The sequence below is a fragment of the Mugil cephalus genome, chromosome 17 (genome assembly GCF_022458985.1).
Source record: "Mugil cephalus isolate CIBA_MC_2020 chromosome 17, CIBA_Mcephalus_1.1, whole genome shotgun sequence".
Taxonomy (NCBI): domain Eukaryota; kingdom Metazoa; phylum Chordata; class Actinopteri; order Mugiliformes; family Mugilidae; genus Mugil; species Mugil cephalus.
In genome coordinates, this window is record NC_061786.1 from 7845177 (window position 1) to 7870755 (window position 25579).

General features: G+C 41.0%; 3 protein-coding genes across 5 annotated transcripts in view; all 3 read left to right on the plus strand.

Annotated features, from left to right (window-relative positions):
- Nucleotides 1-968: 968 nt before the first annotated feature.
- On the plus strand, nt 969-5423 carry LOC125023658 (cell cycle control protein 50A-like). The gene is made up of 7 exons (XM_047611074.1): nt 969-1441; nt 2229-2348; nt 2799-2906; nt 2999-3086; nt 3249-3392; nt 3475-3684; nt 4320-5423. Exons 1-7 carry the CDS (start codon nt 1193-1195, stop codon nt 4511-4513), a joined length of 1113 nt encoding a protein of 370 aa, XP_047467030.1. The 5' UTR covers nt 969-1192; the 3' UTR covers nt 4514-5423.
- Nucleotides 5424-5528: 105 nt separating this feature from the next.
- Nucleotides 5529-8315, plus strand: LOC125023659 (cytochrome c oxidase subunit 7A2, mitochondrial-like). The gene is made up of 4 exons (XM_047611075.1): nt 5529-5673; nt 6567-6656; nt 7763-7847; nt 8062-8315. Exons 1-4 carry the CDS (start codon nt 5656-5658, stop codon nt 8118-8120), a joined length of 252 nt encoding a protein of 83 aa, XP_047467031.1. The 5' UTR covers nt 5529-5655; the 3' UTR covers nt 8121-8315.
- Nucleotides 8316-9660: 1345 nt separating this feature from the next.
- col12a1a (collagen, type XII, alpha 1a) overlaps nt 9661-25579 on the plus strand; it is a 52646-nt gene continuing 36727 nt past the window's right edge. For all 3 annotated transcript variants that reach the window (XM_047610428.1, XM_047610426.1, XM_047610427.1), the window contains exons 1-14: nt 9661-9856; nt 11055-11160; nt 14742-14858; nt 14974-15117; nt 15540-15593; nt 16765-17028; nt 17111-17275; nt 17498-17671; nt 17833-18123; nt 18206-18808; nt 19379-19657; nt 19743-20018; nt 20098-20370; nt 24879-25148. In XM_047610428.1, the coding sequence (XP_047466384.1) occupies nt 11091-11160; nt 14742-14858; nt 14974-15117; nt 15540-15593; nt 16765-17028; nt 17111-17275; nt 17498-17671; nt 17833-18123; nt 18206-18808; nt 19379-19657; nt 19743-20018; nt 20098-20370; nt 24879-25148 (2980 nt within the window). In that variant the 5' untranslated portion in view covers nt 9661-9856; nt 11055-11090. The remainder of the gene's footprint in view (nt 9857-11054; nt 11161-14741; nt 14859-14973; nt 15118-15539; nt 15594-16764; nt 17029-17110; nt 17276-17497; nt 17672-17832; nt 18124-18205; nt 18809-19378; nt 19658-19742; nt 20019-20097; nt 20371-24878; nt 25149-25579) is intronic.

The window sequence follows — 25579 nt, forward strand, 5'->3', positions numbered from 1 at the left end:
CACAGCAATGAGACCCAGGACTGAACGGCAGACAGTAATGAGGCCAAATTGCACTTATTTTCCTTAAGAAATTTAATTTAAAAGAATAAGTTTTAATTGGGGCGTGGTGGCTTTCAGTGAAGGAAAAGACTAAGTTGTGGTATCAGTGTCTGTCTGTTTTTTTATTTTTTATTGACAAAATATGAACAAAAGTACAAATGCCCAAAAACTAAATAAAAGGGTCTGAGGTTGAATAGTTCAGGCAATATTATATTTATTATTAACTTCTTGTTTTGGTCGCTTTAGGGTTTCAATTTTTTTTCAGTATTTTCTAATCAGTACGAATTTTAAAATGAATATTTGGTGGTTAGTTAGTAAATTTGAAACAGTGAATTTAAATATTGACTATAATTATGAGGTTAAGGTTGATGCTTCAGTGTTTTTTTTATAAACTTTATTGACAACAAGCGTATACATAAGACTGACAACAGTGTATACAATGATGATGAAATGTTGTATACAACATTAATACACAAACAAACAACCATAAACAATCGAACACGCCAGGGGTTAACAGCAGGACAGAAAAATAAATTAAAAATTTACTCAGTAACAATTTTGTAAAGCTTACATACGTTTTAACAGCTTTTTCTTTTTTCTTTTTAATTTTCACAATCACAAAGGGAGGAGATATATTGTTTAATGTATGCAGACAGTTCCAGGAAATTTGGTTTCTTACCAGAAAATTTAGATTTGTGTATGTAAAATTTTGATAAAATAATAAACAAGTTAATCAAATAAAACTGGGAATTTAGTTTTCTATCATATTCAGTGTAACCAAACAAAACATATTTCTAGCATAAATTAAACTGTGGGTAAATATCAACACTGATAAAACAGTGTTGTTGTCAGTGTTGTTGTCAGTTTAGACATCGGTGTTTGTCCACAACACTTCATTTTACAATGACGTAACATCTACGTTTCACCATCCTATTGGCTCAGAAGCTTCCGGCTTCTTCTTGGGTGAGAAACAAGACGAAGTCAATACCACTATGAGTAGATATTAGAATAAGACCGGGGGAAGTTTTCTCTCCGTGTACAGTTTTACCTCTTTTGCCTTCGCGTTTCGTCCCCCACTCGCCGCGTGAGATTAACGGGGAAGCGTCCGCCTGTCGACTAAAGTGGATTATTTTGCTCGAAGCGGATTGCAGCCATGATGGCGTCAAGCTACAACGCTAAGGAAGAGGACGGACACCCGTCGGGTGCTTCGAGTCACGGCGGCCCCGGGGCTGTGAAAAGTAAAAAGCCGGACAACACAGCGTTCAAACAGCAGAGACTGCCCGCCTGGCAGCCCATCCTGACAGCAGGCACCGTGCTGCCCGCTTTCTTCGTCATCGGTCTCATTTTCATCCCCATTGGCATCGGCCTGTATGTGACATCAAACAACATCAAAGAGTTCGAGGTACGCTACAGCAATGTCCGCCTGTCAAACTAACCCGAGCTAACTTTAAACCTGCTGCTGGTCTGGTTCGTCTCATGAACCGTGGTTCCTAGCAACACAGAGACAGAACCATCAACAAGTCTTGTCTTGTAAACCTCAAGTAAGACACATTTACGACAAATGCGTCCCCCGCTTAAACTCAGTTAAACTTAACAGCTTGGTAGTAAATCCAGTGTACTCTACTATAACAGATAGTAGGAATAGGAACAATGTTGTGTATTGATACTTCCCCTTTATTTATAGTTGGGGAAATAAAATTAAACACTTTGAATACTGAGTTTAAGCTGTTTGACGTTTTATTTTAAATTGATATATTCTATTTCCACGACTGTACTGTTGTTTCCCAAGTAATCAAATTGAAAGCGATCAGGTTCAGCCTTGGCTCGCTACACCAAATGCATTCTACTGTAGCAGTGCTCCCGTAAGTAAATACTACATTGAAAGCTTTGTTGCCCATCTTAATTAAGCGTAAATATAATATGTTGCAAACAGATCAAATGTTGAAAACGTATCATTTACACAAATGCACATTTTAAAAGACCCTTTTGGTGTAGCAACCCATTTGTAGCAATAGCTTTGACAAAATATTAGAAAAACATTGCCTGCAATGCTGTAGGTTAATGAAATGAAAACAGGAAGTATCAGCAGGGAAGTTGTAACAGTTTAAATAAAGGTATGAATTATTTTTAGCTATGGGCGTGTTCACTAAATTCAGTTCTTTTTACGTTTATTTGCTCTTCATTTTCAGATTGATTACACCGGTGTGGACATTGACAGTCCATGCTACACCTGTGCTAAGAACGTCAGCTGGAACAGCACAACGCCGTGCGTCTGCTCCATGGACTTCACATTACAGCAGCCATTTGAGGTGAGCTCAGGTTCTACAGTGACTTCCAGTAATGTAGACCTAATGAATAATACATGCTCTCAGTTTCAAGACTGAGAGTGCTGCTCGGGCAAAAAAGGGGAACAAATCTGTGGCCTTGACATTGATTGACCATTAAGAGCTATTTTGAGTCCAAAGAAAGAACACTCGAGGTTTATTTAGAAGCTTATAACCATTGATTATTGCGGTTTTGAAGTGTGCAGTCTTCAGACTTTTAAAGCTTTTGGTGCCAGAAAATTGTGGGGGAAATTTAAAAAATATATATATAAAAAATGTCTAATCAACTAAATATTTTGCGACCCCTCCTGCACCCCCCGTCCACTCCAGACCTATGTTTTAGAGTTCAAAACTCACCTTTTTGTTTTACCTTACTGAACTACTTACTGTCCTTTAAATGAGTTTGCATCTAATGCCATCTCTCCTCTCTCTCAGAGCAACGTCTTTATGTACTACGGCTTATCCAACTTCTATCAGAACCACCGACGCTACGTGAAGTCCAGAGATGACAGCCAGTTGAACGGTGACGCATCGGCTTTGCGGGTAAACTAGAACAATTGTTTTGCGTCTATCTATCGTGCAGAGAATTCAGTACAATGTCTCCTCCATTTGTTGAACATGTTTGCTTTTAACAGAACCCCAGCAAGGAGTGTGAGCCGTACCGGTCAAGTGAAGGACTTCCTATTGCTCCATGTGGGGCAATAGCTAACAGCCTTTTCAATGGTGAGTCATTTTTTACCATCAGCTCTCCAAACATTGACCCTGTTCATGTACTCATCTGAAGTCCACTGACTTCCCCTTGACTTCAGTTTGCAGAAGTTTAGCTCATTTGCCGTATGTACTTAAAGCTGAAATGATGCTGAATGTAATGCTTTTACGTTGCAGACACTCTGGAGCTCTATCTTAATAATCCCAATGGCAGCAGAATTACAATTCCGCTGGTAAAGAAGGGAATAGCGTGGTGGACGGACAAGCACGTGAAGTTCAGGAATCCTGGTGGAAACACCAACCTTACTGTGGCTTTCCAAGGTGATTTTTGTACATAGGATGTTTTACACTAGTTAACGCTCAACTTTCTGTGGCTTAATCTTAATCTTGTCTCGACGGGTAGGCACAGCTAAACCGGTGAACTGGAGGAAGCCAGTGTACGAGTTGGACCCGTCAGATCCTGAGAACAACGGCTTCATCAATGAGGACTTCATTGTGTGGATGCGCACCGCAGCATTGCCCACCTTTCGGAAGCTCTATCGCATCATCCAGAAGAAATCCAGCACCACCCCAACTTTACCCAGTGGAAAATACACCTTGGAAATCACTTACAGTATCCTTTTTATGCCAACCATGAAATCAAGAGGAGTAGGCTGGTGTGAAAAGTATTAACGTTTATGCATTTGCACCAGATAAGGCCAGCTGCATACTCATTTATTTTTAGCTGTGTTGATGCCTGGGCCTATTCCAAGTCCTGACTTAAAGCAGGACGTTGGGGTCAGCATGACATAAGTTTTGCCATCATATATGTGGTTCTGCTCCCAATTTGTGAAATTGATGCATGCTGCAACTATTGTGTGTGAGTCCTCCAGATGAGTGTAAAGTTATGGAATAAGAACAACTTTTCATCTGTCGTCTGTTAATGCCAGCTGTACACAAGTGACTGTAATTGAAGCCTTTCACAGAACCATTGAAGAAGCATCCTTTGAAACTGCAGGGAAAAGAGCAAACACTGTGAGGGTCCTCATAGGACAATGATTGTTCTGAACAAAAGTGCTCAGCTTCAAACATTGCAAGGATTGTTTTCTGATCTTGTGAGAAAACAGCTGCTTCACTAAGTATAGCAAGACTGGGGGAAGACAATGACGCACACACTGCTTATACTTAATGCATTCATGATGTGTTAGTTGCTGATGTGAAGACTGTCTCTGCCCTTGAATTTTTTTTTCTTTAACACCATGTGATCAGATTACCCTGTGCTCAGCTTTGATGGTCGCAAGCGAATGATCCTGAGCACCATTTCCTGGATGGGAGGAAAGAACCCCTTCCTGGGCATCGCCTACATCACCGTGGGCTCCATCTGCTTCTTCCTGGGTGTGGTCCTTCTCATCATCCACCATAAATATGACACCCGCAACAACAGTGCTGATATTCCAAACTAAACGTTTCTTGCATCAGGAGCTCCGCTTTCTGCATGCATGGGTGACCCTGTAAGGGTCTGGACTGCTTGTTGATTTTAGCTTGAATACACTGTAAATGTCTTCTGTGTAACGGCAGTTCTGTCTGAAGTGTCTCATCAAAGCTATGTCTGTGTGTAGGGCATCTGTGTGTCTCTTTGCATTTACTGAGAATGTCATTTCCTGTCTTTGGATTTTTTTTTTTTATCTTCTATTTATCTATACAGTATCAAAGTGTTTTGTTTTAGCAGTGCTTTGCGAATGGCTTAATTATTGAACGACGTATGCAATTTTAATGCAACTTATTTTTTCTCCATATTATGTGCTGTAAACTGTCCTGCTGATGAATGTACCATATTTCACTGACATACCTCTGTGTTTTTGAGATTACCTTGAATATAGAATTGGATAATCATCACTAGTTTGCTGTTAATTATGGTAAGCATTGATGTTAAGCAAGAAGTATTTAATCCTTGGAGAATCATTGAATATTTATGACAAGTAGCACCAAAAGCATGGTTATCGTCTGTTATTTGGCATACTTGACCTTGAGCTTCTTAAATTACAATATCTATGAAGTTTGGAACATTATACAATGCAGCTATATCCAGTATTCCTAATTTCAAGAGGGCAGTGTCTCTGGATGAATAGAGCACAATAATACTTTATTTTTGAAAACGGTGGCCAGAGTGTTAAATTATATTTCATCATCGATGTTGACCTAATGATATGCACTTTAAACGTGTAACATCTGTTAGATCTCTCCCATGTTTCACCTCATCTTTGGTTCCAATTCTGCGTTCTTGATTTATTATTAATGAAAAAACGATTGAAATTTAAATTCGTGTTTTTTTATATGAGGTTTGTAGGGTCCAATTAAAGAACCTGGTCGATGTGCTGGCGTCATCTATTTTTTAGTATAACACCATAACAGCTGCCAAATGTGTATATTTAGTTTATCAATTTTTTAATTAATGTTAATATACTGGAAACATTGACTGAAAATAGCTCAGTTTACGTGACCGGAAGTGACGGAGCGCGTAAAGGATTGTGGGTATCAAGGCTGTCAGTGTCCGTCCTTGTGCTGTTTCTTTAGCTGTAGGCTTTACTCAACAAATATATCCAAAATGTACAGGCAACTTATGGTAAGAGAGACATTTAATTTATTGTATTTACTAAAATAATCCAACTTAGACATTTACATGTTGTTTGGGGCGACTTATTATCACTTATTACTTATTATCGTAAGCGTCTAGTTGGTTCCCGGTTCTAGCGGTTTCTATTTAAACTCATTAAAATTAGCCTAATGTTAGCTTTGAGAAGAGTAAAATCATTTAAGTAAAGATTATTAATTACGTACAAAATACGTGCATTACGCTGGTCATATGATATTACTCTTACCTGTATATAACTAACTTAAAGCTAACGCACAGAGCCAGCTAGCCACCTGCTGACTACTGCAACAAGTGTTTTCATTTTTATACTCGTAGTGACTTTGGTTGACTTTATGAACCAAGCACATACTCGTTGAAAAGTCGAATATTTACACGTGTCCTCGTGTCATTTAGTTCATACATGCTCGTGAAAGAGCCAGGGAAAGTCAGGGAAAGTCATGTAAGTTAAGTAAGTTAAGGTCAGTGCGAGAAAAGTTTGTATAACTTAATAATGCAAAGAAGAGGACGAGAACATTCATGCAGCTATGTATCCACTTCCCCACCTTACGGCTTCCTGTCCAAATTTATGCATGTGTAACAAGTAAATGAAAACCGATTACCAGGCCAGGAATAAGCGCACTCAAAATGTCACCGGTAAATGTCAGTGACACCACTGACTGAGTGGACAACTCTACGTCTCTGTGCAATGTAAAGGTTTGACCAGCAGATGTCACCATTTACCTCTAATTGATTACGAACTGACTCTTGTCATAGGTTATTTGATTATCTGAGTTAATCATAATTATTATACACTGTATGTCATGCTTAGATCATAACTGCTTAAATATGTTAAATCCTCACTGTGCAAGTGCTTGTGCAATCAGGGCCTTCGACAGCTTTCTGGGCGGACCATCACCCCCAGTGCCCGCAGACAGATTAGCAACACTGTGAAGGAACAGCAGAAACTGTTTCAGGTAAGATTAATTTGTCCATGCCTGGCCTATCCTATGTACCAGTGTAAACTCTAGACGGGTCCTTAGGTTGAACTGTCTTCTTATCTAAACACAGGCTTTATAATAGTTTTGGAATGAAGCTGGTTTGATGCGTATTCACATCTAGATGCCTACAAGGGCATATATATATGTGCCACCAGAAGGAACCATAAAGTGTATACAACAACCAGCAACAAGTCATCATACTCTTTTGTCTCTGAGTTCCTCTTGTGCTCAGAAAGTTCTCAGACTAAAGCAGGACCTAAAACGTGTAACCATTTTCACTTCCTCCAGTGTGGACCCATGAATAAGGGTTTTTCAAGGGTAATGGGAACTATGAAAAGATTCCTGTGGTCTAAAAGCGGCTTTTGTTTTTGCCATATAGTTTTCAGCAGTGTGAGGCCAACACACATTCTGAGCTTTAGGACACATTTTAGAAAATAAATGTGTTTAGTGTAGAATTTAATGAGGATTTAACGTGAAGTGAAGAACCACATTTGATAATGACTACTGATAATGATAATATTGAAGCTTCTATTGTATTTCCAGGCTCTGGGGACAGAATCTAATTTTATCCTCTTTGTAGCCTGACAGATAAGTATCATTGAGTTTCACTCTATACTGTAACTGACCTTTCCTGTAGCCGGGGCTGGAGTTAAACTAATTATGCTTTCAACCTACTAATTAAATAGCCATTGCTAAATCAACATTCCAGTGTGGTAGGCTTTGCTGAGCTTGCATAGCGCTAGATATTACTGTAGCTGTAGTTGACAAATGACCTACCCTTGCTGCTAAATCCCAGCACAAGCACTGCTTCATTGCATACTGTACTGTATACCATAATTTAATTGCTGTGGTTAACCGGAGATGAACCCTTTGCCAGTGAGCTGGAAAAAAAAAAATCTCCGGAAAAAGGAGATGGTTGTATGAAACATGAAACTTTTGCTCACATTAGTTTTTTTTTAAAAAAATCACTGCAAAGCTGAAAGTACTTCAAACACGTGAAGATAAACTTTCTTCACAAACCTCTGAAGCTTGGTTATCTTTTTCAAACAATAACCTCCCTTCATTCTTCTGTCTTTGAACAGGAGGATAACGGTATGCCCGTCCATCTGAAGGGCGGGTCAAAGGACGCTGTGCTCTACAGAGCCACAATGACTCTCACTGTGTTTGGTATGCCAGCATTCGCCTGAGATTTGTTGAGTCAGGCTCATTTTGCTCAGTTTGCTCAGTTTTCAGGATAAAACGCTCTGCATACCCATGACTTGTGTTACACTGAAATCATCTTTGAAAAAGGAATTACTGTAATTCAATCATGTATTGTTTGAATTTCTGAAAATATGTGTACATTGTACCCCAGTGTATTACTTGTTTCATCTCTTTACAGGGATTGGATTTGTTGTTTATGAGCTGTTGAGCGCTGCAATGCCCAAGAAGTCACAGTGAAGCTGGATTGCCGTGCTGGATGTTATCGTCAACAATACTTGAAGCAACTACACAGATGCCGTGTGCGGTTTCATCAACTCTCTGTTGTGCAGATTTGATTACAAATGATAACCGTATGACTCATGTTTAAGGTCAGTATTTACTGATTGTACAAATCATGAACGGCAAATAATAATAAAGACCGATATTATTAAATGTTGCCACTTTTTTTTTTTGAAACTCTTACAAACAAATGTGCTTCATTTTTACAGGTGTCATGATCATTATCATAATTTAGTAAACAGATCACAAACAGTTTGTTCCAGACTATCCCAAAGAAACTTGATAAGTTTGCGATCTAGTGAATTTGGAGGCCAGGTCCACACCTTGTGCCGTTCTTATTGTTTTTTTTGTTGTTCCTCCTTTTTTTTTGAATGTGTGCCTGTGTCAGGCTGCATCCTGCTGGGAATGGCTGCTGCCATTAAGAAGTGTTGCTGTGGGGTGGGGGTGTCTGGTCTGGTCTTGGTGGGTGGTACACATTTAAGTAACATCCATATGAATGCTAGGTCCAAAAGTTGCCCAGCAGGACATTGAATTATCACAAGATGGTCGATGTTATTTACTTCTACCGTCAGATGGTTTATTCTTGGGGCTGATTTGGTGTATAGGTTAATGGATATAGATACTCAAACGATAAAACACATACATAAATGCAGACACACATTAATAAGTACTTGCATAACATAAATGAATAAATAGTTGAAATACAAAATGATTATGTATATCTGCAAATAAAAGCAAATGAACAAATAGTTGTGGGACTATGCGATAAGTAAATGTCGAAATACAGAAATTATAGTTACACATAGAAAGTTATATTTAAGATATCAGTTTAAATTTATCTTTTTATACAACCAAGAAGTGTTTATTTACTTTTATTTACTTAATTACGCACGCCAATGTCGTTATTACCTAGTGTAAGTTTGTATTTTCAGCGCTAGAGGGCGCCACAAACCTACCGGTCAGGAAGGGAGAAGCTGGGTAGACGGCTGAAATAGTTTGTCATCCCCAACAAAAGTTAATTCTCCATTGATGCTTCACTCTATAAATAAACCTGGAAATTAAACTTCACGACGTGCGCCTATGTCTTAAAGCATATTGGAAGTATTATAAAACATGGTCATGTTATATATAAAAAAATATATATATATAGACCCTACATATATTTTATATTTTTTTTTACAAAGCGGAAAAAAGGGTGAAATTTTTTCCAGTGGCCATCTGAATAAATAACCTGGATAAGGTTGCCTGTTGCGCAAACAAAACACTTCCCGCAGCATGCGGGGTTGCCTGGCCAACTATGGCCCTGCTGTGAAATCCCATTGACTCTGGAAACTCATTAAATCGCCAGACCAAAGGGTTGTAAGGGGAAAAAATGTAATTTCCAATCGGTCTTAGCGGGGGGATATAGTATATCAAGTGAAAGGCAGTGCTTTCGTAAGAAGCCCATATGATGGTAAATTGAGAGTTGGGAACTGCCCCCCTATTAAGTAGCCGATGGTGGAAAGATTCTTCCCACTTGGAGAGAGGCTTTTCCTTCTTGGACAGCTGCTGGCGGAGCTTCCAGTAGCCAGAGAGAGAGCAGAGAGAGGGGTCCAGCCGCAGCTCCTGAAATTTACTTTCCAGAGAGGGGGAGGCTTCAAGTAGGCTGCTCTCACATTTGGTCTGTTCGATCTTTTTTGGGGGAACTTGAATTGGTGAGTAGTATTTTTTTTTTCTTTTTATTAATAAACGACTTACTTCGACATTTAGAAGAAACTTTTTCCCCCTTCACAAAAACATTGGTGATTCTTTCGCAGTCTTAAATTATGGTGCGTTTTCGCCACCAGTTACTTTAGATTATTTTAGATAGATCTAAGTTAAATTTTAGCAGCAGTTGGGGCTTTAAAAAACTTGTTGAGCAAAGTCAAATATCAAGATTAGACATTAGACGCTCGATCACTTTGTTAAATGAAAAGTGAATGAAAAGGCAAATAATAATAATAATGAATAATAAATTGTGGCCTGAACAGCTCAAGACAAGAAAAATTCGGATGATTTTGTTTGATTTCCTAGTTTCTTTTAGATGAGCCCCTTGTGTCCGAGGGGCCAGGGGATTCATTTCGGCCCCTGTAACTGTAATGTTCCTTTGTGCGCACCAGGCGGAGCGCAAAGCCCGTGTTTAAGACTCGAGAGGCAGTACAGCGTGTAGATGTATCTAAAATGCATTACTTACCCTTTTATTTATTTAAAAAAAAAAAACAAAAAAACTGTCTACATTATCTCGGTTTAGCGGAGATAATGGTTTATTAAATAAACCTACAATATATAAGTCCACGTAAAAGCTAACCTACCATCCCTTATTAATTTAGGAATGGTAGTAATATAGAATTAAATTTAGTCAAAGAGAAGGTGTACAAAGTTAAGAAAGCAAATTAATCTTTACTGAATGATGCAACTGTAACAAAAAGAGCTGTAATAGAAATTACCCAAATACACTGAAATACAACAGTACCTGTAATCAGACTTTTTGGTGACCTTCGAAGTCCCAGTGCTCAGCCAGTGAGCTGCCAAAGTGATCAAATTCCAGTGTATGTTCATGAAAATCAAATCAGATTAGCATGCCTTAAAACTTTCAGCCTTCCAGCACCGAATACCTGCAGTGCAGAAAGTCTCTACCTCGGGGCTGGGCGTCATCTGAAGGTAGCAAGGTGTGGCACTTACTGTGTAAAGGTGTCTACCATCTTGCCAGGAAATTTATAATTCCGTAATTAGATGATGACTCTTTTTTAATTTTTAGCATGTGTCATACATTATGTAATAGTAGTTAATGGGCCTTCTAAATGTACACTCAGCAATAAGTCAGACAAACTGAGCTAGAGCTGCAGCTTAAACTCATTATCCCTCTGTCCTCAGACTGATTGATGCACTGCTGACCCTTTAAGGCTAAACATGAAGCTAGGGCTGTCTCTGGCCACGGCTGCCTTCCTTGCAGCCCTGCTGTCCTCCATAGATGCACAAGGTAAAAGAAAGCCCCCGGCCTCACCACTCTTACATACACTATCCAACCCTGTCTCCTGAACTTCTCCCTCTCTACTTTCACCTTCTGTCTCAACTGGTTATTTACATTGCAGGAGTCGTCACTTTGAAAAGCCGAACTGTTTGTGCTGTTACCCTGAATAAAGTTGTTCTCATTTCACGTGTATGCTACTTGACTATGCAACTGATTCACTTTCTTGCCTTCATCCCTCATTTGTAGCACATTCTGTCAGATTTATTGGTCAGGCGTCGTTACGGGATTTGTTGCAAGCTCCAATCCGGATTCCATTTGCTTGTGTTCAAGTTGTAATTTCAGCCGTTTAAAGCAATACTTCAGGAGCAATTTTCTCATTCAGATTTGGCAAAATGTGAGCAACCAAGCGTGCTAAGGTTTACTTCGTTTCCAATTTCTAATTAAATGCATAGCAACAGCAGAGCAGAACAAAAGTCACTTCATGGCTAATGTTCCCCCATAAATGTTTCAGCAGGGCTGTTGCTGTTTTGGTTTTATGATGGCAAGTCTCTGCACTTTTTCCTAAAGCTGAAACGGGAAGACAGCCAAATCCTCTGTAATTAAGCACAGAAATGTTAGATCACATATTTGTACCTTATTATAATTATGTTGAGGATGTAGTAGGAGCTTGTAAACCTGTGTACCTTCCTCTGCAATGTTTTATGTGATGGTTGCAGCTGTAAGTAAAACTGTGTTTTAAGTCATTAAATTTCACGTGAAACAATAGTTAAAATGTGGAAGTAGAGTAAGGTCATACAAATTACATAAAACAGCTCAACAGTAAAATAACTAAACGAAAAGTGTTTAATTCAATTTGCTATTATTTATTCAAATATTTAAAGCAAAAGTACCCACCCAGAAGTTTTTTTCTATTAACTTAGATTAAAAACTTTCCTTTACAGCTTTGGTTTTCTTCCTTTATTGTTTTAGTGGAAGTAATGCTATTGCTGTACATGTCACTTACACTTAGATGTCAATGACCATTCTAGTAGAAGCAGTAGATTTGACAGAAAATTACTTATTTTAATTTCATATGCAAACACTTGACTCCTTAGTAATGGGAAATATGGAAATATGCTATGGAAACCCCTTTTTTCCCCCCTTTGAAAGCCTTCTCGCGTAGTGCAGAGCAGTCTACTCTTGCATATCTCCGCTAACGGGATGGAAAGATGAAATACGAGAAGAGCAAATTAATCCTCAGACAGCTCAAAGACAAAGAGCCTTTCTCGGGCTTCTTTGCGGGCATTCGCGAAAACGCTGAGTTGCAAGACATATGGAAAGTTAATATGCAGTAATGTTTAATGTCAGCACATGTTGCGGAATTACTTTGGCATCTGTCCTGCCTCTTTGGGAGAGTCGGTGTTCTTTCCTCCTCCTATTGGTCTCTCCTCCTGGCAGCAGCTCAGGTCAGGATCGCTGACTGGCTGGCTGGTTGGAGAGTGAGGTAACACGACAGTAGCCAGACTCTACCCCCCCAACCACTCACCCACCACCACCACCCGAGAGCCAGGGGTGTCCTATATTTGGGGCTGATGGGACAGATATCCTTAAAACAAGGTCAACCACAAGGTCCAAATAACACACCAGACATTGTTATTGTGAAAAACCCACCTTTGTTACAAAAGCATAATTTAAAACCAGAGGGACAGGGGTATGGTGAGAGAAACTGTAACTAATGAAAATGCTCAGATCGCCTCGCCGTGGACAAACGTTGAAGCAGCCGACGCTTCATGCAACTGAAGATCAACCAAAAAAAAGAGAAAAAAAGTCACTTTTCCACTCACTGCGCATACTCACATTGATCCACACACCAACAAACACATCCTTGCCCCCTTACCATTTGGTGTTGGAGATGAGTTCTCGTGGAGGGCGAACACAGTCCATCGGGGCTCCTTGAGTTGATATGCCAGGTTGGTGATCCTCCAATCCCAGTTTTTAAGCACTTGGTGGGCTCCTGTTTGTCATCTGCCTGCGCACTCAGTGTGTCCCAAGCTATGGCTTCCTCCTCATAGTGTATTTTACAATGATATTCTTGCCTCCCATGGCACTCTCATTAACATTTAGCATGCACCCATAAGGCTCATATTGCTAATGCCTTGCCATGTAGTGCATGCTCAGTTATCTGCCATCATCTCCATCATGGTATGCTACCACTGTGGACAAATTAAGACTTTAGGTAAGCACTTCAATCCCATGGAGAACATGTTGCGATAACCTCATTAACATTATTCTATTAACTCATTATTGTAATTCTCTCATTTCATTAATTATGTTAAGTATTTTGTTTTATTTTTTTTTGCCATGAAACATAATTGTTTTTATGTTCTACATATAACTGCATGCAATGTGCAAGACTTTAGAATTAAAGGTGCCCTCCATTAATTATTAATACATAACTGAAACACAAAATGTAAGCTAATATTGATGGTTTTCTTGAAAGTAATTAACAGCTCTAATATGTAGATGTGTCATTTATGCATGTAATTCCTCAGACCCAACGTTAACACTCTACGTAACACTCGAACTTCCTCTACTTTGACCCTCCATGATTTGTCAGAAAGAATATCATTTTAAAATATGTTTGTCATTTCTCTCTGTGTGGTCCCAACTGTACATGGAAAACTACTGTCCAGTCAATCAAAGTTGTTGAGTCTAACAACTTTCTCATGTACACGATGCATGGCGCTGTGATCAAGTCAGCTCGATGTAAAGGCGCGTGGTCTTGTCACACTGTGTATGTTTTCTTGTATTCATTTCAGTGTACACACTTTCTTTGATTGTCAAAAAAAAAAAAAAAAGGTCTCTCGTGCCTTCTCATGCATTATGCTGCCAGTGAAAAAGTACACAAGAGTCTCCGGCGACGAATTGTGTATTCTTTTTAAAAGGTTTGCAATGGATGTGTGCCAACTCACTTGTGCAAAGAGTCTTAACCAAATAAACAACAATGCACTTTTGAAGTCTCTGAAATATGTTTATATACAATGTGTATATAACATATGGTGTTCAGTTTTGTCAAGAGTCACTTCAACATCTGTATGGCAACCTTGATTCCATTGTATAATCGGTAACTTTAGAAGGAAGTCACTGTTGTGTTTTGTAACTCATATATCATAAAAGCAGTATGTGGTCGAGGCATGCATTGTAATGACTGCACTTAGCATGTGTTGTATGGTTCACTCAGTGTGTTTGCACTTTGGTAGAGTTTGTGTGGAGTCGTGAACACGACGTGTATGCCAGTGCTTGAGTTGCTGCCCATGTTGGTTGGACAACTCAAACAAGCGCCATTTTGTTCCAAAATGGCCTCTCACACTTTTTTTTTCAGTGTTGTCATGTGTTCCTTAACTGTCACCCTTCACAAATGAAATTGTCATTGCTGTGTGTCTGCCTCCAACAACGAACAAGTCCACTTCAGCGATGAAGTGTTTGTCGTTGGGGTTAATGTGAATGCCTCATCTAAAATGCCTCACTGTGTTCTGCTCAGAAATACAACCATAACCATACACAGCTTGGCGTGTACTGTGATTTAACGGTGTTCCGTGTCTTGTTTGCAGTGGAACCACCCTCAAGCTTGAAATTTAAAATTCTAAATGAGAACACAGTTGAAATGTCATGGACGAGACCCTCGTCAACGATAGAGGGCTTCAGAATACAAGTTGTATCTGATGCAGGTCAGTGCTTGTGTCGATGCGCTTAAACCATTAAAACATACAGTACACAAAGCAAACAGTTCTTACATACTCTGAGCCCCAGCAGCATTTTAACTGTTACATTTCCTCTCCCTAGATGAGCCGTCCAGAGACTTCACCCTTGATGCATACACCACTACCACCTCAATCACTAATCTGACTCCTGACTTGGACTACTCAGTGTCAATAAACTCCTATGTAGGAGGTGACGAGAGCATCCCTATCTTTGGACAATTGACAAGTAAGTACATGCAATTTGTTTGGAAAAAAAGTAAAAATAGTTTATACCCTTGTAATGATTCTTCAGTACCAGCCAGTAAACTTTCTCTTATAGACTAATGCTTTGCTGACTTTCACTGGAAGCAGTGAAACTGAAATATGAAACATCACTGAATCGTACAATACGCTGATGATACCATAAATCCCCAGTATACATTGGAAAGTTGGTAGGAATCACATCTGTTGACTGTTTCTTGAACAGCACGGTTTATGGCTAATGCAGCACAAAGATATGTGTTTGTACTCATGTGGTTCTGAGCCTGTGGACCGCAGCTTTTACGATGTGTTGATTTTCGTGCCTTTTTCCGCTGTGAAAAAAAGTACACAGTGAATCGGGGGTGGAAATGTGCTGCGCTAACTCACCAAGTGTTTCCTGTGTTTCAGTCCAATCCAGTAACACCAGTGGACCAGTCAGGAGGCCACAGTCAGATGCAATCAGTGAGTATGTTTAGCATTGGTGTCCACCAAACGCACGGCTTTCCAACTTTTTTAAATGTATTTTTTGTTCCCTTCATGGCTGTCATCATATATATAGTTTTACTGTGGAATAATTTGGTGAGATGTAACTTTTCCCTTCTGTTGGGATTGAAGCTGGGTAAGCAGACAGGATTTTGACAGTGACTGGGAGGGCGAATCATTGGTTCCTTTAATTGAAACCAGTGGGCACATCAAGAAAAAGAAAAAAGACAAGAAAGCTTGAGGCTAAATGACAAATCTTCTCTTCTGTGTTACATAGTGAAGCAGTAGGGGTTTGTCAGCCAATGATGTATTCACCTTTAAAAGGAAAGCTGTGGGATAGCTGTAAATCAGTCGTCATTGTTTCAAACTTTCCTTCATCCTCCTCAGTTTCCCCATCTGATGATTGGAAACTGGAGCCATACTTCCAGATTCCCTGAAAACACAATTAAATAACAGTTAAGCATTTAGAAACCAACCAGACAATTTGTTTAGCTGAACTCCCCCTCTGAAGCCATCATTTTTCACCATTAGGTCAGAGATTCAGACTGGTCCTCCTGAGAATGTGGCTTGAGTTGAGAGATTTGAGGAGTGCAGTTTCGAGTCAGTGAGACCAGGGGGAACAAGGATTAAAGTTCAACCACATAAGCCCATACAATTATTCCAATAGAGTCATTTCAAATGTTGCAGAAATATTCATCTATGATTTAAAGCCCAGCAGATTTGAAAGACTAAAACATAGCTGGTGGAATCTCCTCTGATTGTTTAGTCTGTAAAGCCACATTTTTGCCTTCGTCTGCTGGAATGACCGCACCAGCCCACTGTTTGGTTTTGGCTGATATTTCGTTTGATGTCAGAGTACAGAATCCCTCAGCCTTCCAAATAGCTGTCAAGAATTCTATTTTATTCCAACAGATGGACAGAAAGTAAAAATGGGCCAAATAAAAAATATCGCTCCAAGACCAAGATGTTGTTGCCATACCTTTACTGGCACTTTTTTGGATTGGTGCTTGATTTGAGACATAAAGGATGTGGTTTTCTGTATTTTCAACCAAGGGTAAAATCTCAAATGTCAAATGTCTGAATCGATCTTGATGGGATTTCTAATTGACTGCTGTTGTCTGACCGTCTTATTTCTCTCGTCTTCCCCCAGAGTGTTCGGTCAGTGCGATCGCGGATTTGGTTTTTCTGGTGGACGGCTCATGGAGTGTGGGCAGAGAAAATTTTAAGCACATCCGAAGCTTTATTGCCGCTCTGGCAGGCGCCTTTGACATTGGCGAGGACAAAACCCGAGTGGCTGTGGTTCAGTACAGCACAGACACCCGCACAGAGTTCCCCCTCACTCGTTACACCAGAAGAGGAGACCTGCTCCAAGCGATCAACTCATTGCCATACAAAGGAGGGAATACCATGACAGGTAAGGCATCCATCACATTTTATGTGTAAGAATATGAGTACAAGAATGCCAAATGTTTATGAAGACATTCTTTTTTTTTCAGGTGATGCCATAGATTACCTGCTTAAAAACATCTTCACGGAGGCAGCTGGATCCAGGAAAGCTTTTCCAAAGGTCGCCATGATCATTACTGATGGAAAATCCCAGGATCCGGTGGAGGAGTATGCTAAAAGACTTAGGAACATTGGAGTGGAAATATTTGTCCTAGGTATGGTTTATTAAATTGTGCTCTCCCATGTGAAAGTCTGCCTGTTCTTGGAAACCATTTCATTTTCCAGTTATTTTTCATCCATATTTGACTCATAAATAGCCAAATATTGTTGTTTTTTCCACCATAAGCGATACTCTTAACATCTTCAGCAGGCTATCACATCTGTAAAGCAGACATAACACAAGAGTTATTGGTGTTGTTGAACGTTCTCCTTCTCAGGTATCAAAGGAGCAGATGAGGATGAGCTCAGGGAAATAGCCTCCACACCTCACAACAAACATGTGTACAACGTTCCCAACTTTGACCTGATCCAAGAGGTACAGAAAAGGATCATCACAGAAGTGTGCTCTGGTGTCGATGATCAGCTCAGCTCTCTGGTCAGCGGAGAAGAAAGTGAGTCAAATTATACTCATTAAATGAACATATGGGGTTTCAGCAGTTTTCATATAGAAGACTAATACTGATACTGAGAACACTGAGCTTAGCATCTCGACATTGGTGTTTAATCCTCCAACTATAAGTTTCTTGATTGCTATGATTTTGTTTTTCCTCAGTGGTGGAGCCAGCTTCTAACCTGCAGGTCACAGAAATTGCATCTAAATCGATGAGGGTGACTTGGGATGCATCCCTGGGTGATATCTCAGGCTACAAGCTCACCCTTGTTCCCATGTTGCCTGGAATGAAACGCCAAGAGCTGTACATAGGAGCCACACAGACGTCTATCAATGTCCGTGACCTTTCCCCAGAGACAGAGTATGAGATCACCTTGTACGCTCTGAAAGGTCTGACTCCCAGTGAACCCATCATGGCAATGGAGAAGACCCAGCCTGTCAAGGTGTCAACAGGTAATTATTTCTTTCCGTTATTCATGTATGGTCTACAAGCACCTACTGACCGATTAACCCATGACATCTCTTCTTTCTACAGTGTGCTCTCTGGGAGTGGACGTCCAGGCTGATGTGGTCCTACTGGTTGATGGCTCCTACAGCATTGGATTACAAAACTTTGCCAAAGTCCGTGCCTTCTTGGAGGTTCTGGTAAACTCCTTTGACATTGGAGCCAACAAGGTCCAGATTAGCTTGGTCCAGTACAGTCGCGATCCATACACCGAGTTTGCCCTCAACACCCACCACGACATTAATACTGTTGTCAAAGCCGTGCGTACCTTTCCCTACCGTGGCGGTTCCACTAATACTGGGAAGGCTATGACCTATGTCAGGGAGAAGATCTTTGTCCCAGCTCGTGGAGCAAGACAGAATGTCCCCCGTGTCATGGTCCTGATAACAGACGGAAAGTCTTCAGATTCTTTTAAGGACGCAGCCACCAAACTGAGGAATATTGATGTGGAGATCTTTGCTGTTGGTGTGAAGGATGCAGTGAGGTCAGAGCTGGAAGCCATTGCTAATCCACCAGCAGACACTCATGTCTACGAAGTGGAGGATTTTGATGCCTTCCAGAGGATCTCCAAAGAGCTGACACAGTCCATCTGTCTGAGGATTGAACAGGAGCTGCTCAATATCATAAAAAAAAGTAAGTATGAGCAGGATATAACAGGAAATGAACCGGTTAAATATGACCTGGAGAAAAACTATGTAATATTACTTCTTACTAACATCTTGGCATCAGTTTTGATTTGCTTTTCTTTTGGATGATTACAGTGTGTTAGCACCTTCATTCTGACCCAGGCAATATTTTATTAGACACTGTGCCAACTGACTAGTCCAGGCCAGACTGTCAAGAGTAGGTGTCAGGGCAAAAATCCAATGCAGTCAACAAAAAGCTAAACACAGCAGTATAATTTTTTGTAAATTGCTGTCAGACAAAATTTGATCAACTCACTTGACTATAGTCTGCCAATAAACACACTGGAAAACTGCATACTGGAAAAAAAAGATATTTTAACTTGGCCACTCTAAAGAGTTGTGGCTATTTCTCACAGTGGTGAAATTCCTTACCATCTCACACTATGCTTATAGATGCTGAGCCCAAAACACAAATTTGCAAATGTAGCATCCCATCCATTGCAATTTAGAGAAATAGTTGCAGTAACCCCATCAATTCAACAAATTTACAGTAAAATGTTCAATCTTCGATTTCCAGGCCTTCTACCACCCACCGACTTGAGTTTCTCCGAGATTACATCCAGAAGCTTCCGTACTACCTGGATAGCCCCTGCTGCCAACGTTCTGTCTTACCTGGTGCGTTTCCGCAAGGCCGAAGACATCACCGGAGACTACGTTTCCCTTGCCGTGCCCGGTGATACCACCACAGCTGTCCTTCCCCATCTTTATCCCCTCACCCCCTACGAAGTTAATGTCTTTGCTCAGTATGATAAAGGAGACAGTTTCCCTTTGAGTGGAGAAGAGACCACACTTGAAGGTAAGAAGTTTACTCAGATGTGACATAGTACAGCTTTAGATATCAATTAGAATATTTAGCATCTAAATCATTCTTTCCTTTTTAGAACAAGGCACTGTACGAAATCTACGAGTCACAGAGGAGACAACAAACAGTTTTAGGGTTTCATGGGAAGCTGCTCCAGGTCCGGTGATCAGGTACCGCCTGACCTATGTCCCAACAAGTGGCACTGGAGAGATACTGGAGGCCCAGACCATAGGGACAGAGACTACCATTGTCCTCGAGGAGCTTTTCCCCATCACCACCTATCGTGTGTCTGTGTCTGCTGAGTATGCAACTGGCGTCGGAGATGAGATGCATGTGGAGGGTACTACCAAAGAAGGTAAGTCAAAATAGCAACTAGTTTAAGAAGCGCAATGACTATGGATAGGCATTCCTCATACCTTTTTGTTTGCTTTCAGTCCGAGGCTCTCCTCGCGACCTTCGCGTCTCTGATGAGACAATATCTACAATGAAACTGGCATGGAGGGCTGCTCCAGGAAACGTCCTTCAGTATCGCATTGCTTTCAAACCTGCCGAGGGAGGTGAGAGGAAGGAGATATCTGTCAAAGGAGATACCACCCAGGCTGTGCTGAAGAACCTCCAACCAGCCACAGAATATGAGCTGTTCGTTAGTGCACGGTACTCTTCTGGTGTGGGCGAGCCTCTTCTGGGCACAGGAACAACCTTAGAAGGTAAGGGAGATCGTCACGTCATGTCTAATACGAAGCATGGTAGGATTATTTCTATAGCCAGTGTGTGACAGAATTGTGTAGCATGCTTTGTGGTTGTGGGCTCACCAAGATGGAACTGCTGCGCAGACAAATACCTCATTGTGTTCTTCTTTGTTTTATTTTTTCAAGAAACCTCAGAGATTTGATGTACATTTAATGAAATGTATTTATTTAATTATTTGGTGTGGTTGAGTACTGAAGATCCCACATAGTATGAAACTGCTCATATTAGGTTATTTGTCTCCCTCATTCTTGAATGACAATGGATCTGGCATTTCTCACAGGAAAATGCGTCTGAGTTGAGGAAGTTGTGCTTTTACTTCGCAAGGCCGGTTAAGTATATGGGTTGCGGTTATTGAGGAAAAGATGGAATGTGGCACTTGATGTTATTCTTTTGGCACAGACTAAAGGATAGGCTTTGCCGCCCATGAAGCCAGTGAGATGGGAATGGGTGTGGAATGCTTGTAAACCTAGAAAAAAACCTATGAAATGGCTTGGAACAGACGCCGAGGGCGGCCATATGCCTGCTTAGTAGCACCTTTACATCTTTGCCTGTCTGGGACGTGTGATTGATGGGTTTGCATTTTACAGGACTATATGGGGTATACTTTGTCATAGATTTCAGACACAGAATTATCTGTAAATAATTACTAAGCAACAATCGGCCACTTTAGGCAATGTTGTAGATGTACTGAGGGGCAGGTTTTCTATACTTTGCGACGAGAGATTGTTGCGACATTGTGGAAAATAGATTTGTTTTGTTAGCGAAGGTGATGGGTCTTCTCTCTTGGGACTAAAAAAACCAAGGTGTGAACTGTATCAGTTTGGCTGCAAAACTACTAAACAACAAGTAAACTGTATAAAATGTAAAGAATCTGTCTACCTGCGAATACAGTTACCACATGGCCTATTTTTGTGTGTTAATATTTTTGTTGAACTGTTTCGAAATAAGATAAACATTGTTTGGGCCAAACTGCCAATGAAAATGCAGAGATGAAACTAGACTTGTCTGATTTCAGTTATGAGTTCCCTTTTGTGCACTGAGAGATCAGAGAGTGACAATTAAATTAATTAAATACAGTACGACTATGTTTTATTCTTTTTCATTAGTGTCAAGATAAAAACAGCATGGTGGCTGCCTTTAATCATGTTCATTGCTCAACCTGATCTCTTCTCCGAAAAGCTATTTGAGCCCATAGATGTATCTGTTTATAATAGAGAGAGTGGAATTCTTGGCCCTTTTTAAATTCTTGGCAGTAGTGAGGACCTCAGTGCTGGGCATTTTTGAAGTTAATAGACATGGGTAAAACCCCATCAGAAACCAGCCTGACTTGTTTCTATAAGAACCAGAAACTGGTGCAACTCATTTCTAGAAGTAGTTGCACATCTTCTCAAAACTCTACAACCTTTTGGATTACTGTGACCTGGATGACTGAAAACCTCCACAGACATACCCTCCGTAGAAACTAACAAATTTTCCTTTCTCGGTCAAAATAATCCAGGCTTGTTTTTGTTTGTTCTGATGAATTCAAAAATGTGAAAGGCACAACATTTTCTTTGCTCTGGTTTCCTGTTTTTTTTCCCACGCTGTTCCCACATCATCCAAAGGGCCCGGTTCTGATTCCAGAATTGGTTTCCTCCGGTCAAATCTGTGCTGTCATCAGGCTCGCACCCCCGCAGGAAAAAAGCTCCGTGACAAATCACTTTGTTTAGCCATCTGTGTTAAGCTGTCGTGACGTCAGCATGCCTCCACACTGATCTCATTGTTTTGAGTGCCACTCTTTTTGAGTGACCAGCTCTGTGAAGTCCATGTAGGCGAGAACTGGAAGAGAGTGGCTCTCACAAAGGGCTCCCTTGTGGCTAACAGGAGTTGGTGGCCAATACAGAAGCCCTGAGTAGGACAGACTTATAATATCCTGAATGACTCAGTTGGTACCTAGAGAAGATGTCAAAGGGAGTGCTTAGGGGAACGTCCCAGATGTGGATATTATACACAAACATTACAAAAATTATTTACTTTAGAAGAAGGAGTCCCATTGAGCTTGTGGAGGATTTTTCCTAAGATTACCATGACAGCTGGATGAGCTGTCTGTCTGGTCTTCAGTAGGTCTGTGCATTCATCTTCCTTCAGGGTGGGGGCGAAGGACAGGCAGAGGCGGAGAGGGAGAGTGAAAGAAGAAGAAAGGGAAGTTGAAAATGTGAGCTATGATGCCTCAGGGTGGGCTGAACGGGTAAAAGTGCATCCCATAACTAAGAGGTTATTTGTTCAAGCCCCTAAGCAGCAATTATGCATACTTTGCAAATACCTAACAACTTCCATGATGCCTCTGGACATAACTTTAATATCTTTAACTTGCAAAGCAGCCCAACTCCAGGTGAAATTGTCCCCACAGATGTCTTTTAGGCAGTGCCAGGCTCTTTCAGTGGATCTGCCTGAGTGTTTTTCTCCTCCACTCTGAAGGTCCTTTGAGGTAAAAGGCAGGGGACAGACAGGCTTGGCTGACAAACACTGAAGACTTCATCTTTGTGGCTCCTGTGTATGTCTTAGTGAACCAAGAGCAATAAAGTAAGGGAAGTTTGAACTCGGGTGCCAGTGCTGAGATGGCACTTTTCAGGGAGCGATAAATTCAAATGGAGTGATTTTGGATGAGTTTACTAGCGAGAGCAGGTGTGAGCAAGTCAGAGCTTAGCTGGGCCTTTTAAAAAACTAAATTTATCTTTTATACTAACTTCTAAATACATGCATTTCTAAGGTTAGGCCCAAATATATACAGTGGTCTAATGCAGTCTATCAAGCCATGAAAAACTACTGCATTTTCCCAGCCTGCTGGCATGGACACTGCCTCTAAAGTGCACTCATTTATATACTTCCAAGCTTTCGACTTGTTTGGCTGCAGATGTGAAGGCTATGTCAATACATGCCCTGCAGGAAAATCTCTTAGATGATCTTCAGTTGTGTCATATGTGGTTTTCTAGAAACATGGGCGAGGCCTTAGTGTGAATTAGTGAGCTGCCCTCATCCCAGATCCTAATTTGAGAGTCCCACGCCTTGATGGGTGCAACATGAGGGGCCGGTGCGTGTCGCATGTGAGCTGCAGTAAATCTTCGATTTTCATAGCTGTAAACAATGTAACGAGATGTAAGCGTATTTTTGCAATCAAACTCAAAAACTTGGCAAATAATGAGCATCTACTGCACTGCTGTGAAGCTCTTGCTAGGTCTGTGGGCCATGTGTTTCATGTATGTGTGCTTGGCTTCTTGGAGTGGCCCCCGTCTCTATAGCTTGTCTGCGAGCACTGATGAAAAGTGAGCCACGGCCTGCAGAAGTCATTATCTCGTGATCCTCTTGGTTCGCTCACAGCCGGAAAAGGTAGTCAGGTTCATCCACTGCCTTGTTGCTTAGGCAAGGGTAATTCGTTTGATGGAACGATCTGGGTATTTCTAAGTGGCCCCCACTGTTTTCATGCTACTCCGAAGTCTGTAACTGTTCATTAGTTTGTGGTCGTGGCTCTTGAGAAGTGGCATTTACGCTGAAGGTGCACAGCTGCTGCGGATATTCCTGCTCAAATCAGTTTCCCAATCATCTGGGATGGATGGATACTGAGAAGGACTCATAGCATGACGGATGTCCAAGTGGCTGTCTTGTTGGTTAACATTAACAAATTGTCTTGCGTCTTATTTGAGGTTGCATTTCCTTTTTTATTAAACTTCATTTGGTGAGGTTTGACGAATGAGGTTTTGAGGGAGACCACCCAGTCTGTGATTACGTTGTCATTAACTGCTGGCATGCATGGGCTAGGGGGCTTGAATGAGGATCTCGGAGGTTGTGCAGCAGCCCATCTTTCTATGGCAGATCCAGCTCCTCTATATGTCAGCCAGACCCCAGAGTCCATCCCAACATGGACATCCCTGTTAGCCAAGCATGTGCTGGCTGCTCATCACGAAACACCGCCACTAAAAAAAAAAAAAAAACTCCACTCCATTTCTCTTTTCATGATGGTCTCCCAGGAAAAGTGAGTGAAGGGGAGAAATGGAGAGCGCAACATCTGCAATTGTAGCAAACACGCTTTGGTGGATCGGGTTTCTTCTGTTTCATTGGAAAATTAAAGCACTGCCGGGAGAGGTGCTGAGGATATGTGATTTGTGATTAGTTTTGCAGGAAATTTTCCACCAGTCTGGCATTATGAAGGCAGAAAATCGGGTTGGCGAAACAGATCCCGAGGGGTTAAAGCGGAGACAGATGCAGATTTATCAATGGGGTCGTTCTTTTTGTCCATTTTGCGTCTCGCTCATTTCCTCAAATCTCCCTGTATTTGCATTAGAAATCGACACTGCCTGTGCAAAGCCATATCAGGGTTAGAACAAATTGAAAGCATTTTTGTACCTTATTAATAACTGACACATCTGAGCACTGAGGCTAAACAAAACAGGAAAACCATGTAACACTGTTCCTCTTAATATATCTGCAGAGCTCGGCTCACCCAGAGACCTGGTGACCAGAGACGTGACAGACACCAGTTTCGGTGTGTCTTGGACAGCGGCCCCCGGTAGGGTGCGTCAGTACCGAATCAGGTGGAAGTCTCTGTTCACCGAGGAGACTGGAGAGAAGACAATACCAGGAGACACCACTGCCACAGTTCTGGACGGTCTCACCCCAGAGACACTTTATCAAGTGTCAGTGTTCGCTGTTTACGGCCATGGAGAGGGCCAGCCGTTGCTTGGAGAGGAAACCACAAAAAGTAAGTTACTTGGACTGCTGTAACTCCTCTGTCATTAATTTTATTCCCCTACTCCTTTGCGTGTCTCACATTTTCTCTACACTTTATTCCCTGCTTTCTCAATTTCTTTAGTTCTTGTTTTGGACGTCTCATCTTGGGTATAGATGAGAGAGACAGTTCAAAGCTAAGTACCCGTGATCTAACTTTACGACTATAAAAGCTCTATGTTAAAATAGTTTAAAAAAAAAATAATTGTATAACCCAAGAATGCACGTATAGACGCTCTTCTCATAAACACATTAAAGTCCTGAACTTTCATGCATCTGTTAAGCTACAAAAGCAGTTTAGTGACGCAGATTGAAGAATTTTTCCGGGAAACACTGCGGAAAGTGCCATTTTTCAAAGTTTTATGAAGAAATTGGGAGTCCGTCAGCAACACTCACTGTTCAGTT